Raw genomic sequence first — 18,252 nt, forward strand, 5'->3', positions numbered from 1 at the left:
ATGTTGTTATTGCTGTGTATGGTGTGGAATCCATGTGTTTACAGCTATTTCATGAGCTAGCCTTTAAAGAAATACTTCCATAAACCTGGGGTGTGTTGGACAGGTACTGAACCTGGTTAAGTTGCTTTCTGGATTTCCTCTGTAGGCTTGTTTGGAGTAGTGGTTAAGCAGTTATTGCGGCTTTGTGAGCGGACCAGGAGGGTCTAAGGGGCGGGCAGCTGGTGAGCACAAGGCAGGAGCGCGCGGTGCCGGGCCCTGCTCCTCTCGGTGCGGGGAGAAGCGGCGCCGGGGCCGGTGCCGGCGCGGGGAGAAGCGGCGCCGGTGCCGGTGCCGGTGCCGGCGCGGGGAGAAGCGGTGCCGGTGCCGGTGCCGGCGCGGGGAGAAGCGGTGCCGGTGCCGGTGCCGGCGCGGGGAGAAGCGGTGCCGGTGCCGGTGCCGGCGCGGGGAGAAGCGGTGCCGGTGCCGGTGCCGGTGCCGGCGCGGGGAGAAGCGGTGCCGTTGCCGGGCCGGCGCGGGGCTCTCCGGCGGAGGAGCGAGCAGGCGGGCGCGGCGCTCCCTGCGGACACGGCTGCCGCGCGGGGGCGCTCACGGCCGGCGGCGGCTCAGCCCGCCGGCGGCTCAGCCCGCCGGCCTCCGCCCCGGCAGGGGGCGCCAGCGCGGCGGGCGGGCCGGGCGCAGCCAGCGGGGCCCGCCGTGCGCGGCCGGGCGGCGATGGGGGCTGCGATTGGCCGGGCGGGTCACGTGGGGCGGGGGCTGTGGCTGCCACAGTAAACATGGAGTCGATCTTCCACGAGCGGGTGAGTGAGGGAGCACCGGGCGGATCTCGCTGCCCGCCCGCCTTGGGAACAGCGCCGTCGGTTGTGGCCGTCCGGGCCGCCGAGACGGGGGAGCGCGCGAGCTCTCGCTGAGGATGTGCTGGGGCGGTGCCTGGGCACGGGGCAGCCCCCGGAGGCCCCGGCGTGCGCTCGGCCTGTGCCGGGCCGGGCCGCGCTGTCCTTCCCTGGCATCTCTCACCTGCGGCAGTGGCGTGTCCTCTGCCTCGGGGGAAAGCCGGGGCCCTCGCGCGACGGTGCCTGTGCCTATGGCCCGTCCCAGCTGGACGTTGCCAGCCCTTCCAGCCCTCCAGGGAAAGGAGAGGCAGGGCTGAGCCTCGTCCGCTTTGGCGCGGGGACTGTTCTGGGGACCGCAGAAACAGCCCCCAGGTGTGGGGAAGTGTGGGCTGCAGCTACTTCTGGCTCTTCAGAGAGGGCTCGCAAGGCTGGGAAGTGAGTACGAGGAGAAGCAGCGGCAGGCGGGGCTGTCCCTGTGCTCTCAGAGCCATCTCGTCACCGAGCCTGGCTTGGCTGTGGTTGTGTAATGAGCACGGAGTGGGAGAGCCGCTAGAGAAATCGCAGTTCGTGCAATCTACTTCTGTGTGCCGAACAGTGATTCCTGTTTTGGAGGACAGATGCTGCTGTGAACTGCTGTGTTTTTTCCAGGTTCCCAAATATGACCTATTTCTATTTTAATGCTGTTCAAATTATAATTGGATATTTTCTTGCACTTTGCCAATGTCTTTTCAACTTTATTGTGTTAATCTTAATAGTAGTTTTGTTACTTTGTTTTGTTATATAGAATTGATTTCCTTAAGAAGTCAAGTAAGATAGCTGTGTACTATCCTTTAAAAAATTGCTGTTCTGAAATCCATAAGAACTGGGGAGTGCTCTTTCTGAGTAGGTTTGGGTTGCAAAATTTGGCAAGTGTTGTGGTGTTAAGGAGCTGCTGTTCAGGGGGTGAGTGTTGGATTTCAGCCGTGATGGCCTCTGCTTCAGTGACCTTCAGTCTGGCTTTGAAAACAGTTTAAGGAATGCACACTTTTCTTATGTGGCCTTGCCTATCACAGTAGGAATTAACTTTTTATAACTGAGTTGCTTTCTAGTTTAATAGCAAGACTTGTGAAATTTAAGTGACAAAGCATAATACATTCAGAGTTACAAAGTGATGATGGTAACTTGTAGTTTCTCCTCCTTCTGGGGAAGGTGAGTTGACAGTCTCTCATGTGAAACATACCTGCTCCCTGGTAAGTTAGCAACACAGTTAAAAAGTTGCACCTCGACGTTTTTTAAGTTGGAGAACCAAACATTTTTTTTTCTGTTATTATTTTAAGGAAAATCTAACTGAATTACTCTTTTTTTCTTAAGGGGTATTTTTTCCTCCATCAAGTACTTTCAAAATACTTTGAAGTGCTGTATGTTCCTGAGTCTGCATACCGCAGTTGTTTTGATAAAAAGGCATGAGGAACATGGTATTTATTAAGAAAATTTAATAAAACAACCAGTGATGTGGCATTTTTAGAGAGAAATAACAGTTGCAGAAAGTAGGATTTAAGTATGGGGCTTCAGGAGTCCCAATCTTAGAAGTTTGTCCTTTCCTTTATAAGATAAAAGTGATTGAAAACACTGAAAGCAGAGCAGCATTTTATGTCAGGCGAGGTTTCAATGAGGGCATTTCAGCTTATGGCGAAGAAGCAGTGTTCTCTGCACAAAACAACAGAAGTTCATGTCAGTTAAATACTGTAGGATCTGTTTTCTGTATTTGGCACTTAATGTGTATTACTTTTACATATGAGAATTAAGGTTTATTACTTTCAGATAATGCTGTACAAATACAGAAAGGTCCTTTTAGTGAAATTAGTATGTAAGCATGTAATATAACTAATTCTCAGCCGTATTTTACTATCTCTGTTTCTAAATCAGTTTCATATTATTCTCGTGGGGAAGCCTGTGATTGTTGAGCGGGTTCTTCTGCTTCAGTTTGGTCATATGACCAGCAGTAGGGATGTGGTCCCAGAGGGACAGAAGCTGGTGTTTAGTCTTGAGTTTCTTGCTGCAGGAAAGGCATGAGCTGGAGGAGGCTTCTGGATTCCACTCAAGCCTGGCTGTAGCACTCAAGCCAGTGTAGCTTTAGTAACTCATTGCTCAACTGAGTGATGAAGTCATAGGAAGATTCTGGAATAAAGGAAACTTTTGAGGTTTCAGCTGTAAGGAAGACCATGGGAGAGTTCTACATATGATTTGTAGAGTTGTACCTATGATTTGCTTTTATGGAATTTTAAAGAATGTTCCTCAAAGGCATATTCTTGTATTCTTAGATTCTGTGGGTCTAGCTTGAGGGAGTGGTGTCTGTTTTGTTCTTGAGGGGTTTTGTTTTTAATGAAGAGCATGTATAGAAGAGTTCTTAATGTAAATAAAAATGAAGACTGGTTAAAACAAAAGAGAAAAGCAGGATTTTAAAACTGATGTTACTTGTCTTGCACATGGAGTGACAGTTATTTGTAGAAAAAGGTTGCTTTTCATGAGAAACTGCTTTGCTTGGTTTACATTGTGGTTTGTTTTTAATGAGACAGTATTTTATCTCATATATGAAAATGTTGGAGCCTGTCAGGTGTTCATTCAGATCAAAGATTTTTTTAATTTGTACTACAAAATCATGACTGACATTGTTAATTAGCTCTTTTAAAATTTGTGCCAACGTTTTAAAAATCGTAGAACTATAGTTCTATTACCTGTAATGTGCTGGATATGTAACAAAGTATCTGAAATGTTTTCTATTTGAATGGGCTATCAATTAAAAAAAATATTTCCGTTGTTTAATATTCTGAATTTAATATTTTTTTCTGGTTCCCCCATCACTGATTTCATGATTTTCAAACTAGTGGTATGACTTTATCTACTTCCTATATGTAAATTTCATGTAAAAAAAGGAGCTTTATTTTTCTTCCTGCTCCTAATCACTTTCTTAGCAATAACATGGAGGGCAGATTGTTAATAACCACACCTGGAAGGGAAGAAAAGTTGAAAATTATTGAGTGACTGTTAAAGAAAATGTTTGTTCTAGGAAGTAGAGAGCTAAACTGTTTGATTTTCATGTATTGATGTTTTGGAAGAGGATAGAATCCATTGTTCTGATGATTGCAGAATCTCTGTGTGATTTTTTGGGTCATTAGCAATATTAATTGTGTTTTCAAAAGCAATTTTTACATGAAATTTATTTCCCTTAGGGAAATACGGTAGTATGCATGTTGGGTTTTCTCCAGTCAAGTTGATGGGAGGATTGTATTCTATAGCTTGCAGTGTAATACACTGAAAGAATAAATGGTATTCTGCATGAGTGGGGAGGGAAGGAAGTTTGCCAGAATGAAACACTTGAGTCATTTTACAGAGTTTGTGTTAACCTGGGGTGGTTTTATTTTCTTTTTTTCTTTTTCCATTTTTTTTTCTCTTCCATTATTAGCAAGAAGGCTCATTGTGTGCTCAACATTGTCTGAATAATTTGCTGCAAGGTGAATACTTTAGTCCTGTTGAGTTATCCTCTATTGCACAGCAATTGGATGAGGAAGAAAGGATGAGAATGGCAGAGGGAGGAGTATCTAGTGAAGAATACAGAACATTCTTACAGGTAAAATTATGTTCACTTGAGGTTGCTTGATATTGCCTGAAATGCAATATTGTCTGGCACAGACCTGCTATTCTTGCATAGCTAGGCAAGGTTAATTTTCTAGTGCTAAAGCTTTTTAAATTTATAAGCCTTTTCATTCATGCATCTGAGATGTGACATTTTCAAGTGTTACTAGTACAGCTTTACAATAATTCTACAAAAAGCTACATTACCTTCATCTTGCGAGTAGAAAGATCAGGCATGATGAGGAGGATCAGTAATTTGCCTTTTGTTTTTGTAAGCCAGTGTCAGATAGGAGCAGAAATTCACATGTCTGTCTGCCCTTTAAGCACTGAACATCTCTAAAGGTTTGAGTTTTAAATTAAGATGCTTATTTGGGTCATTGTAATCAGCCTTACAGACAAGGACATAAGTCATTGCTTTAAGAATCTGCAGTTACATTTATTTTCACAACTCAATTATTTTTGACCTTTTATGCTAATACCATTTTTCCCTTTTCTCCCTCCCAACTTCACATCGAGCAGCAGCCTTCTGTAAATATGGATGATAGTGGATTCTTCTCAATTCAAGTAAGCACAGCTCTCTTCTGATACCATTTTCTATTTATGCAACACACGCTCTTTAATGTAATTTGAATGGCATTGAGCTTTTCCATCTAGTTACCACTTTATGGGCTTAATGGGATTAAGTGCTGGACTTCCAAATGTTCAGAGTGTTTTTCTTTAAGAGCAGTGACTTGCAGTTCTTCAGTTCATGGGCCCTCAAATGCGTAGGAGAAACATGGATTCAGGAACTGTGAAATGACACCTGCTGGCAATAAGCTTGAGTTCTAAGTTGTTTCTTGTGTGCACTTTAGGTGTAGAAGTTGGCTCCCACGGACTGCAGGTGAAAAAGCAGAATTCAGATTGCTTTCTCAAATTATAGACTGGAAAGCCCTTGACAATGGCTACAGGGTTATCAGTGATCTGCATATTTTTCTTGAGTGTTTTTTGTTTTAAAAAGGCCATAGGGGAAAAGTAATCAATAATAAATACTTAAACCAGACCAACAGCAAAAAAAGTTTTGAGCACCAAATTGGGGCTTTTGTCTAGATTATAGCTCTAGGCATCTTTGGCTGTCTCCCAAGCTTTCAGTGGTACTTTTCAATGCTCCAGACTCCCTCAGGAGCCTCTCTTCCTTATGGACGAATGGGCTGTTGTTCTTTTTAGCGAGAAACCATTAACAGTTTGGCTTTCCTGCTGTCTTTGGGCTGCTTCAATAGCTGAAAAAAAATGCTTCCTTGTTCTACTGTTTTGTCCTATCATTGCTTTATCATTTGAGGCACAGTTGGCTTGCTGAAAGGAACTTGAATTGTTAACTTAAAAGTTCTTGCAGGTTATTTTGTGTAGCTTTAAAGAGTTATTGTAAAAGAGTTGGTGCTCAGATCAATAAACTGACTGATCCTGTGATGATCCAGTGGTGCAAAATTCCGAAAGTTACTGTAAAGAAAGACTGAGATTCCACTGGGGAGGGGAGGGGGGAGTAAGGGCAGAGCAGTGCATTGCAAGTGGAGAGATGACAGCTTGCAAAGTGTCTGTGAAAGGTGAAATGATAGCTTTGTTTGGAGGAGTATGCTCATTAACACAGTCTGTTAAATCCTAGTTTTGTTACTTCTCCTTAAATAAGATATGAGTGTTATGCTTCCATGTGGATTCATGGCAGCTGCATTTTGTGTAATATGATTTTGAGTAACGTGATTCCTAGGTTTCCTGGCAATGTTTTGAAATGTACGTTTTATGAAAACAGTTTAATTGTCTAGCATAGCTAAGATGGTTGCATTGCTTGAATTTAGATTTGAACTAGCCTGACTCATGAAAAGTGTTCTTTTTTGACAGGTTATAAGCAATGCCTTGAAAGTGTGGGGTTTAGAACTAATCCTCTTCAACAGCCCAGAGTACCAGAGACTTGGGATCGATCCTATGTAAGACTCTTTTAGCACCTTGCTTTTATTTTACTGTAAAAATACTCTTAATCTGTGTTTTAAATCTTTCTTTTAAATTGCCGTTTATATGCTCTGTTGCATTTTGATGTTTGTAGTACCCCCTGGCCTTGATTTTTTTTTTTTTTTTTTTTTTTTTTCCTTTTTGGGGTGCACGGGAACATCTGTCCTCTGTGCCTTCATGGTATTTTAGTATCTGTGGCATCACAGTAATATGGAGATTTCAGTGATATTGGCAACCTCCTGAATGTTATAAAAGCAGTATGAGTATTCTGTAATGTAACATCAACAGTTGTATTACTGAAACCTTATTATATTAAGTTCGAATTAGTGGTAGCAAAGATCTTAAACATTATTATGTACTCTGATTTTAGAGTATTTAATTTTATTTATGTATTTTGTTTTTCTTTTTACAGAAATGAAAAATCATTTATTTGTAATTATAAGGAACACTGGTTTACAGTTCGAAAGTTAGGAAAACAGGTGACAATGTCTTTTTTTATTTTAAAATTGACTTCAGAAATGGGTGTGGGAAAGTGATTGCAAGTAGATTGTGCTTCCCTTTTGCAAGCTTTTGCTGCAGTTTGGTTTAATCGTATCCCATATTTAAAAAAAGGTAAATGTTTGTTGTATCACAAAAATGCCAGGCAGGTCATTGTAAATGTTAGCCTGGGAAAAGACTGTAGGATCAATTCTCTAGTGAATCTGTCCTTTAGGGAGCTGCAGCTCTGGTAGGGTCTTATGTAACTTCTTAAGCTATTTTTTTTTTCCTGCATGAAATACTGAAGAAAAGTTTTAGTAGGGAGTCAGGAAGAGTAGGAGATCCTGAACAAAGATTGGGATCCCTACAGAATTCGAACTTATTTTAATACAGTAAGATATTTGCATTGTAAAATAATTTTCTTTATTTAAACGGACAGTAGATATAAGGAAAAGTTCAAGTTTTTGATGGATAATAATGGGTATTCAAAAGAGTATCCATTAGAATAAAGTTTGGGGAGGTAGAATCTCAACTTTATACTATTATAGAAAACTCTGAAACTATTGTATTCTAAGCAGGAAGTAGTTTTTAAAGGTAAGGGATGGTCATATTAGTATATGGTACATATGTACCAACTCAGTTCATATCCATGTCCTTTACAGCACCAATTCAGTGTTTTATTTCAGCAGCCAATCATTTTCCTGGATCATACTTGCAGCTCATGTTGTATAAAAGTTTATGAGCTTTTATACATGAGCTGATTTGGTGTTTGGTTTTTTCAGGGCTTTTTTCATAGAAAACATTCATGGAAAACAGCTTTTAGAGTCTGTAATAGTGGGACAGGAGTCTGTTTGCCCATTTGGTTCCTTTTTGCAAGTTTTGGCTACTTATGTTGTCATCCAGATTAAAAAAATAAAAATTACCTGTGAGTGAGAAAACTCAACTCTTCTGCTTTAGTTTAAAATTATGGCTAATGTTTACAGGCATTTTTTTGTTTATTTGATATCTAAAAGACTGGATGTTGTCTTAAAACATGCTTATTATACAATGCAACCAAGTTGGGTGGAATTTTATGAGAGATCATTCTAACCCAAGACATCCTCAGCTAGAGAGGGAATGCCTTTTTCCTCTTTTACCTGTGGCTTGTAACCACATGAAGGCAGGACGAGGAGTCTGTTATCTAGAGGGTAATGAGAACATTTGACAAAATAGCTTGCCTTTCTGTTACAGTTAAAGCAAAATTAGTTTAACAAAATTTTCTCCTCCATAATATCCTTCAAAAGTTGCTATAGTCTGTCCATCAAATTTTTTACAGAACTTTTTATTCCCCTACTCTTCTACACTGTTGGTCTTCTTTTCTAGTGGCAGAGTGTTTTGGCAAATGAAGTGATTGCATGACAGGGTGGTAGATAGTCACTTATACTATTGTATGGGCCTGGCTGCAATTGTGTGGGTGCATATATGGAAGTTTGGGTAGATCAGTGCATTTCTGTGAGAATGGAGATAAAATTCTCTTTCTTCTAACTCAGATGGTGCATTCTGGTTAAAACTGGATAATATTGAATGAGTAGGTCTAAAAAAAATGTTCTTTAGCTTCACTGGAATATATATGGGGGTTTAAAGGTAGAATATCTTGTTTCACATTAAATATATTTTCTCTCTAGAAGTTTTATGTAAGTATAATATTGTTTCTGTTTAGAAGCATTATAAATGACTAGTTATGGTCTTTGGGCAACTAGAAACGAGTTGTGTATGTTTATATTAAGTGTCCCCTGTTGTAATGTAGTGCTGTACTCTCAGCATACTAAATTTGAGTAATTTTTTTTTTTAATTTTTAAGTTTAAAAATTATCTGAGAGACGGGTAAACACTAGTTTTCAGCATCACCAGCTATTAGAGGTGGAATGTTCCATGAAAGTATTTAATGGAAATAATTGAATGTCTGTCCTATGTATTTATTAATTTCTTAACACATAGCATTAACTGATGATGGGTTTCTTACTGCGTTAGTCACGGGTTTAAAACTAGGATTAAGCGTAATTTTAAAATTATGTCTGAAATAAATCAAAATACAGTGATTAAAGATTATCTGTTTTAATGTGTTTTCCTGCTGCCAGAATTCAGTAATGGGACAGAGCATGCAATAATCTCCACACTTTAGATGTCCTGTTAGCGTATTTGAAGGATAACTTTTAGCAGTATAGGTATTATGCTTCGAAGACTTTTATTTGATAATTTATTTTACTAGATGTATTCAGATATTCCATAATAAAAAATTACCACAATGTACAGGACTGGATTACCAAATAATCTTCATGCTAATTTGTTCTCTCAACCTTTTTTTTTTTTCTTAATTACAGTGGTTTAACTTGAACTCTCTCTTGATGGGTCCAGAACTAATATCAGATACATATCTTGCACTTTTCTTGGCTCAATTACAACAGGAAGGTAATAGTAACTTGCAGATTTAAATCTCATTAATTAAAAGTAGTTAATAATCATTATTTCTTAGAACTTACCTATTCAGTTAACTACCCTTACTTTTATGATTGAAATAGTGAAATAACCCAAGTCCTTATAATAAAAGGTAGAGTCTTACATCTTAAATTGCACATGGCTGTATTCCATATAGTGTGCATTTTAGAGTGTTTATATCTGCACTTTAAAGCTGTAGACTTACAATTTCTTTTTCTCAGGTTATTCCATATTTGTAGTAAAAGGTGATCTGCCAGACTGTGAGGCTGATCAGCTGCTGCAGATGATTCGGGTACAGCAGATGCAGCGACCAAAACTGATTGGAGAAGAGGCAGCACAGTCAAGAGATCAGAGGTAAGGTAAATAAAGATTTTATTTTAATAATGTTCAGTATGATTGGTTTGTAATTTGGAAGTAATAAGAAATACCTTTAGTTCAATGTTTAGTGCAGTTGCACAGAACAAAAGCAAATTGATGGACAACAAATGGTGTATTTTTAAATGGGCAAAAGCTGCCTTGATAAGGATTGAGTCTTTCCACGTGCATAAGTATATTATAGTGCAGATTTTTGACTTAGGGAGGAAAATTGTTAAGCAAATCTTATAAACTATGGTTAATAGTAATTCTTTTATAATGAAGACTGGTTTGTGCATTCTGTCATAAGTAGAATAGAATGAGAAACTGATCTATGAATTCTACATCATATAAATCATACAGCATTCCCTTTTGGAATAATTTCACTGCAACCTTGTGGTGCTGCTCACTTTTGATGCATTCTGCTAATATAAAACATCCTTGAAAGCATATAAAGTTAGTACTTTATGCACTTCTGCAATGATTTCACTGAAATTTCATAGTGAACAAACTGCATACTGATAAAAAAGCTTTAGGCTTCTCAGAGGAATTAATTACTTTATTCCCCCTTTGTAAACTTAAATTGATGTTGTAAATTGATGGAATAATTAGCAGTAACATGGAAAGTGTGTACAGTTTGCATGGGTTCTGTTGCTTTAGTGTGGCCTTCAAGGCCTCCTGAGGAGCCCATATGCACTCTTTTCTGCTGATGAAACTGTTTAAATAGCAGTAGGTTTGAATAACATGTATCACGGCTTTTTGTGGCATTACCATTTTTGACAATTTACTCTCTAACAGCTTCTTGTCAACATGTGCATTGCTTTAGAGGTCATTGTGTGGCAAATATATGCTAAGGTTGCTCTGCAGTTGCTTGCGGCCCTTTTGTGCTTTTTCATTTCTCAGGAAAATACTTGTTTATGTAAAAGACTTTCATGAGAAAAATGTTTTTTTCAAAGTTAAGCCTAGAGGTAAATTGGCAGAACGTACTAATTTAAACCTCATGATAAAATGTAATATAATTTCTGTCTCAATTTTGCTGTGAATATGTGAATTTCACAGGCTACCCAGAAGTGATGTGGACCAAGCAATAGAAGTTAACCATCCTTTTGATGGAACAGACATGTTAGATGAAGATGAAGAGAATTTTCAGAGAGCCCTGGCTCTAAGTAGGCAGGAAATTGATATGGAGGATGAAGAAGCTGATCTTCGCAGAGCCATTCAGCTCAGCATGCAAGGTGCAGTGCTTATCTAAATTTCTTACAGTACTTTAAGCAGTTCCTGGAATCAGTTTGTCAGGCATTTTTTCCAGCATGTGTCAATATCTCTGGAAAGACTGGTTTGAGGCATGGAAGGACAATCCAGGATTGCCCATAACTATCTCCCTCCTGCTTTTTGAAAAGTTGTAACTTGTATGTCATCATTGATTATTAGGAAGGAAGATGTAACTTGCCTGTCATCACTGATTATTAGGAAGGAAGATATAACTTGCATGTCATCATTGATTATTAGGAAGGAAGAACAAATTGGCAAAGGGTAGCAGGAGGAAAGGGAATCAGTCCTAAGGTGAGAAGAAAAATCATGAAGCAAAGTTCTTCTAAGTGCTTAGTTCTCCAAAAAGTCTTTCTTCTTCTCAAGTTTGAGGACATTTTTAAAGTTATAATTTATTTACTAACTTAATTTTACTATAAGTAGTAGGATATGGCATGTTCTGCTTTTAGGTAGCCGTCGAAGTGAGCTCTCAGGCTCATTACCACAGAATGTGCCTCAGTCGTCTCACAGCAGTCAGACAGACTCCCTTTCTTCAGAAGAACTGCGAAGGAGAAGACAAGCATATTTTGAAAAGTAAAGTAGCTGATAGAAAACTGCATGTGGAAGTACATGTATTTTTCAGTGCTTTTGGGGTATGGATGGATTTCTTACTGAGGTCCAGCTCAACTTTTCTGTCTTAATATGATTTCCTAACAGTACCTAAATTTTACTATTCTCAGGTGGTTCCTACAGAGAAACCTCTAGTAAGATGGTGTTTGTTAATAATGCAGTAGTCTTGCTACTACTGCAAGTCTTGTGAAGAAAGAAAACATACATTATAGAAGTATTTTAACTGAAATCCTCTAAATTTCTGCAACTACCTTCCCAACAAAAAGTATTATTTCTCTCAGACTTTACTTTGGGTAATGATGCTTCTCATGTGCATCATACAAAAGCATTGTACATGTTTTATGTTACTATTCTGGTATACCTTCTTAATAGATAGTTGAGTTATTGAAGCTTTTCCTTATCTCTCTCTTATTGTAATAGAGGAAATAAAGACCAAGGAGAAATGCTATGGATGGGAGGAGTTAGACTTCACATGGTAGGATAAGAATGTAGAGCTTCCGAATCCTGGGAAAATAGTCTTGTGGCTTGCAGTATAATACTGGGAAGATAGGTATCTGAAGGTTAGCAGGGTGAAATGATGAAAGAGATTTTGGGCACAGGGGTGTTATTGTACCAAACAGCTTCTACTTCTGACTCCTGGCCTTCCTTACAATGAAATGAACTTGACTCATGTCTCTTGCTGGTGTTAATCTTATTCTCTTACAAATTTATGACACTTTCAGACAGCAACAACAGCTACAGCAGCAAGACCAGACTCCAAACCTACAGGACAAAGCAACTCTTAGTTCAAGCACTCCAGAACCTGGCTCAGGTATTGTTTTTTAACCTTACATCCAACACTGAAATGTGTCTTTTTCATCTTTGTGTTGTTTGTTAATTTTCCTTGTCTGCCTATTTTGTCACTTCAGCAGCCATTCCGATTGTGCATTACAGCCATTACTGTATTGGCAGTGAAGGAAAGGATCACTTTCCTGAAAAGTCTGTTTCCCTTTGAATGTCAATATCCTATTTCAAAGTGAAGAGCATTGCTATTACCCCAGCTGTTTGTTTTCTAAGTTACTTTTAAAGTTATATGACAACTTGGAATAGTATCTGACAAAATTACTGGAACCAGTTTTCAGAAGAACATGTAGACCTTACCAGTGTCAGGTATTGGTGATCCAAAATTGGTGTGTATTGTTACAAACTGATTGCCGTTGGTGAAACACTAGTTGCAAATGTTCAGTGATTTTAAAAACAAAACCAGTTTTGTCAGTGGGGTAGGAAAAGGAGGGTGTGGACAAAAGGAACAACAAATGCATTTAACTGTAATTAAGAACAGTGAATTTATTACAGCTGATATGCATGTATTGTCTTTAGGAGGTGATATGAGTGAAGAAGACATGCTTCAAGCAGCCATGAATATGTCTCTGGAGTCTGTCAGAAACCACTTGAATTCAGAAGAGGAGAAATAACATCATTTTTTTCCCTCTTATTGTCAAAATGCTAAGTCTCCATTAAAATTCTACTGTGTGGATGTTGCACAAGCAGGGTTCATTTCAGTGTTCTGGAAGCAGGAATGAAAGGGGGGCTGCTGGAGGTCAGTTTAGAGAGGATCTGCAAATACAAAAAAGATTGCACTAATTTAGAGAACTGTAGCACTCCTACAAAACATCTGCTCGCAAGAGTAGTGGTGTTAAAATTACTGGAACCATTCACACAAAGCTAGACAAGAGTACCAGCTGTAACTTAGAAAAGTAAAGCTTTTAAAGCTTGCATTAAAAAAGCAAGTTTAAATTGTTTTGAAGAATTCTGTAGAAGATACAAATGATGCTGAAAACAGCATCAAATTATTTTCTTCAGTACTAATGGAAAAACAGATAGACGTAATAAGTTATGCTCATAAATTATTTTAATAGATCACTCTAAAATGGGGAGAGTAATTAAATTCCATTAATCTTAAATAATTTATTTTGTGATTGTTTATTATGAATGACTTGATGTCATCTTTTTGATCCTGCTGTCCACTTCTGAAATGATCTATTCTGCAGGAGAAACAAGAACCCATAAATTTCATACTTTTCAATTCAAGACAAAATTGTATTGTTGACTGTAATGTTACTCCTTAGTCTTTCAGTGATTTCTGACTTTCTAACAATTTTTGGTTTTACTTTCAATTCCAGTTGTAACATTTTAGATCTGTGTTTAACATACTGTCTTTTAGCAGATAACTTGCCTTATTTGGCTTGGGGTTTTGTTGTTCTTGTTTGGTTTTAATTATTGTTTTCTTATGTTCTTTCTTGTTAAAGCCACTTTCTTTTTACTACAAAAGCAGCATATACTTAATCGGGTTGAATAGGTTTTCTTTTCTACCTCTTCCAGAGAACTTTCATCTTTAAGCTCAACCCTTCATTCTGGCCTTTCAGTATGAAAGAGCTGTAACTGAGTCTAGGAGAAAGTAGGAAAGGATTTAGGTGCCATAAAGTCAGTGCCACACACATAAAATGGACTCCTGCAATCTGAAATGACCCCTGTGCAAGTAACTCTTTTAAGAATGAATATTTATGCCTGTGTGGATGTTCTTTCTGAAATGCTTTCTATGAGTGTCTGTCAGAATGTTGCAGTTTTTTCAGGAATGGCCTTTATTCATGCACCTTACAATTTTTTATTATGTTGTTTCTGATCCTGAGAAAAATTGGGAAGCAAAGTATGTGAGATAGCTTAGGCTATTGGTTGTAAGACATTTGCTTTGATGTCCAGGATGAATGTGTAACAGGATGACCAAACCTGACCTTAACCTTCAGTGCAACAAAATAGAGTTGTTTCATTTTCCTAAATGGTGCTTGAAATACAAATTCTGTTTACATATAAATTCTATGGAAATATGTTGTAGATAGAGTATATAAGCTGTAGTCCAGTTAAAGCATTAACGGTTAGCACAGGCATTCTAAGAATCTTTCAAAGATAACCCCAAATTTCTTTATCAAAATATTCTAAAGTTACTTCTTTGCACAATAGTAACATTTAATTAAAACTAGTAGGAAATGAATGGTAGCTAGATGGAAATACACATTCAGCATCAAGTAGTACTGTACATGAAAGGGCTCTTACCTCTCAGTAAAGATTTGTTTACAGCAATGGTTTCCTGATAGCTTGGGATATTATTAGAGTATACATAATTGGGCTAAATTCTGTTTTTCTTATCTATGTGGTGGATTTTCACCAATGTCACTAGAACCACTGGTATGTGTTACACAATATGGATTTTGACATGAGACAGCAGTACTTTTTAAAAACTGATTTTTGTATTTTTAAAATAATCCTGTCATCCACATTATAATTATTTGTAATGTCTCAAATTAATACAGCAAAACAATTACTTTAAAAGTCCATGTATGTGTATGCCACTTTGAAATGCTGTATTTTTCAGGGTGTGATTTTTTTCTGCTTTCGTTTTGAAATTTCTATGAAACTGAAAGCAAGAAAGGTGTCTAAAGCACTGGGGTTTTTTTCTCATCTGTCAATTAACCACAGCTTAATTTTCCTTTCTTGGTTGTGCCATAAACTAATTCTGAAATAAGACTCATTTTTATAAATAGGTGTAGACTGGCAAGCTGATGCCAGGACTTGGAACTCAGATCTTTTATTCTCTATTATAAGAACATAACAAAACTATATTATTTCTAACTCTAGCAACCCTGTATTTAAAAACCAAAAAACTCAGCCCCTTAAATCTCACTGACTGTAACCCTGGCCAACTACATGATTTTATAATCACTAAAACATGGAGATTTGCCTTGGAACTTTCATGTCACATCATAAGTCACTTCCTCACCCCAGTATTTTAATATGGAAGAAATATAAAATGTTAGTGCCTGAAAGGCACAGCTGAGTCAGTGATCACAGGGCCAACTGTTCCCCTTTCCGTGGAGAAACACTGTCACTCAACAAATACCAGTTTGATTTTTAGAGAAATGTCAAGTTGAATAATGTAGGCATATCTATCTAGACAAGGAGTTACGAGAGAGAAATTTAAGGTACATCTGTTAATTCACTTAATTCTGTCACTGGAAAAGACCTGCAAGAAACCAACAATTAATCCAGCCCAGTCCACCACTAATTGTAATGTTCCTAAGCACCTCTTTTAAATAGCTTCAGGGAGGGGACTCAACCACTTACCTGGGCAGCCTGTTCCAATGGTGGACAGCCTTTTCAGGGAAGAAATATTTCCTGATACCCAAACTGAACCTCCCCTGGTACAAACTGAGGCCATTTCCTCTCAGCTTGTCACTTGTTACCTGGGAGATTAGGCTGACACCCACCACACAACCTCCTTTAAGGACTTGTAGGAAGTGACAGGGTCTCTTTTTGGACTGTACCCAAGGAAAAAACTCATACTAATTGCTGACAGTATGTATTTCATAATCCAGGTCTCAAGTTCAAAATGTCTGGACCTGCCAAGAAGCTGTCGGTAAAACACTGCTGTCATTTTCTGGTGTTCATTCTTTCAATGGTAAACAGTTATCAGTGTGACTTAACTATGCTTCTAATTTACTAATTTAGAGCATACTTCCGGTGTTACCTGCCCTGTCAAGCTGAAGGGTTGGGTTTTTTCCCATGTTACATAGGCCAAAGTCCATTGTAAGGGAGCAGACATTGTTTTTTGGTGTTTTGGTGGGGTTTTTTTAATTATAGAATTATATTTGATGGAATTTCAGACTTCATTCATTCAACAGATGTTACTGTTTTCCAGTGAATGTTCCATGTGACATAAATTATGGTTTTTTGCAAGTAGAAATAGAAGGGGTAGGGGGACTGAGTGATACAATAAATATCTTCCATAATTACTTCTCTAAGTATAATTCTGCAAACTGCTTTCATGGTCTTACACTGAAGGCAGGAGGAACAAGAGTTGTAATGCAGTCATGCATGCTTGCATGCAATTCTTGTTAGGCACAGCAAGTACAAATATGAGTTGTTTAAATGCTTACATTTTTCTAGACCTTAAACTAATACGATGTGATACTGGCTTGCTGTAACATTTGGGCTTCCTGTGCCCTTCAAAGAACTGCAGCAAATTTAAGTGTAGTTTTCAGCTAACTCTTCTGACTTGTCATACTTTATTACTTTGCAGACTGCTTGAAAATAACCAATACAAATTTAAATCTATGATGTGTTTTAATGTTGGACTATTGCTTCTATTACAAACTTATAGAATGGTGGGGGGGGGGTTAAAATGGCTTCTGCAGGTGTCTAGTAAACAAATATTATCATTTGCAATCTGTTTTGTCTTAGTACAAAACTGGCTTAAAAATTAACATGTCACAGTTCTAAAATGTGACATTTTCTAGTATGAATTATTGGTTCAAATAATAATGAAAACATAAAAATGGTGGCCTTTGTACAGAAAAATACAGTATAGGGGAATAGTATCAGAGAATTTGAACTCAGACTCACAAAGACGTGTTGTTTTGCAATTCACATTACTAGCACTTCACTTTTAAAGGAATTGAAATAAGAATCCAAGGAAGACAATAACTGATGTGGAAACTTTTTTTAAGGCCTTAGATAGAAAACTATGTTGTTTGCTTGGTAAGCCATTACTGTCTTGCATAGAACAAACTTAAGTACTGGAAAATCTTGATAATTATTCACAAATCATTACCAAAAAAAAAGGAAAATATGTCCAACATGTAATAAATACATACCTATTCCATATACACAATCGCTTTTTCAAGTGAGAACAATACTTAATACATTCAAGCTGGCTGGGTCCAAACCCTACTTCTTCAGTTTAGAATTGGTAGCTTTGTCTTCTATCCAGGTTTTCATCTTAAAAGCATGAGCTCTTCTGCAATAAATTCTTTTAATCCTCATACACACATTTTGCCTTATTTGCATTTCAGAGATGGAGGGAATGCTGGCGTATTTAACCTGCCATAGTCACCTTCTTCCCCAGTTACAGTTCTTCAGACAGTTAGTACATGTGACTTTTCAACTGCTTTCACCAAATCAAAATACTTATATATTATTTTCTTTGTTAAAAAAATAATTATAGCTACACCTTTCTTTTAATCTTCCCCCCATCCTCTGTACAGCCACTGTGTGATTTCAGGAGGGAACTTCAGGAGGGAAGAAAGGGATGGAATACTTAAGTGCTACAGTGCAAAAGCAAAATTTAAACAAAAGAAGATAAAAACCTTGATCTTGTCTTTAAAGCATGTAAGCTTTGATAAAATTTTACTTTTTGCTACATGAAACCCCCTGTGTACAAATCACTGTAGAGTTAGGATTTTGTAACGGAATAATTTTTCATCTCTTTAACTAATAGTTGTGTATTTTAGAAATCATTTTCAGTAAGTTTGTTTTTGTCAAGACTGTTTTCATATCACATCTTTGGCTCTGGATTCCTGTATAATTTTTGCCTATTTTGTGTATATAAAGCATAGAATACTGAAAAGATTTAAAAAGGGAAAGCTGAAATGCTTTGTCATTGTTTTGACTGGAAAATGGCAGCACTGTTCGATATTTTGAAAATGCTCTCCAAATAGGCATGAATATATATGGTTGTATTTGATATCACTTTTTTAAATAAATATGATTATAGCTTCTAATGTTTCTCTCTTAAGTATTTGCATATGTGCTTTCCCTTACGTGTGGATTGGGCATGG

At 38.0% G+C, this 18,252-nt stretch overlaps 1 protein-coding gene across 2 annotated transcripts; it reads left to right on the top strand.

The window, feature by feature from the left end:
• Nucleotides 1–637: 637 nt before the first annotated feature.
• On the top strand, nt 638–18,195 carry ATXN3 (ataxin 3). 2 transcript variants are annotated; one of them, XR_010999843.1, is made up of 11 exons: nt 638–797; nt 4,273–4,437; nt 4,962–5,006; nt 6,312–6,397; nt 6,832–6,898; nt 9,256–9,343; nt 9,592–9,724; nt 10,784–10,959; nt 11,443–11,598; nt 12,325–12,413; nt 12,962–13,073. XR_010999843.1 is itself a non-coding variant. In XM_068192596.1 (11 exons), exons 1-11 carry the CDS (start codon nt 774–776, stop codon nt 13,054–13,056), a joined length of 1,092 nt encoding a protein of 363 aa, XP_068048697.1. In that variant the 5' UTR covers nt 638–773; the 3' UTR covers nt 13,057–18,195. The 2 variants fall into 2 exon arrangements, 1 of the variants encoding a protein (XP_068048697.1); XM_068192596.1 differs by having other exon boundaries at nt 11,443–11,566; nt 12,962–18,195.
• The last annotated feature ends 57 nt before the right edge of the window (nt 18,196–18,252 follow it).

Source organism: Anomalospiza imberbis, chromosome 6 (assembly GCF_031753505.1).
Source record: "Anomalospiza imberbis isolate Cuckoo-Finch-1a 21T00152 chromosome 6, ASM3175350v1, whole genome shotgun sequence".
In the NCBI taxonomy this organism is placed as follows: Eukaryota; Metazoa; Chordata; class Aves; order Passeriformes; family Viduidae; genus Anomalospiza; species Anomalospiza imberbis.

Bases quoted from the DNA above. Each gene is read 5' to 3' on its own strand.
- ATXN3 (XM_068192596.1), top strand. From the start codon at position 774: ATGGAGTCGATCTTCCACGAGCGG. The intron at 6,899-9,255 runs GTGACAATGTCT...TCTTAATTACAG, and splicing joins TTCGAAAGTTAGGAAAACAG to TGGTTTAACTTGAACTCTCT. The intron at 9,344-9,591 runs GTAATAGTAACT...TCTTTTTCTCAG, and splicing joins GGCTCAATTACAACAGGAAG to GTTATTCCATATTTGTAGTA.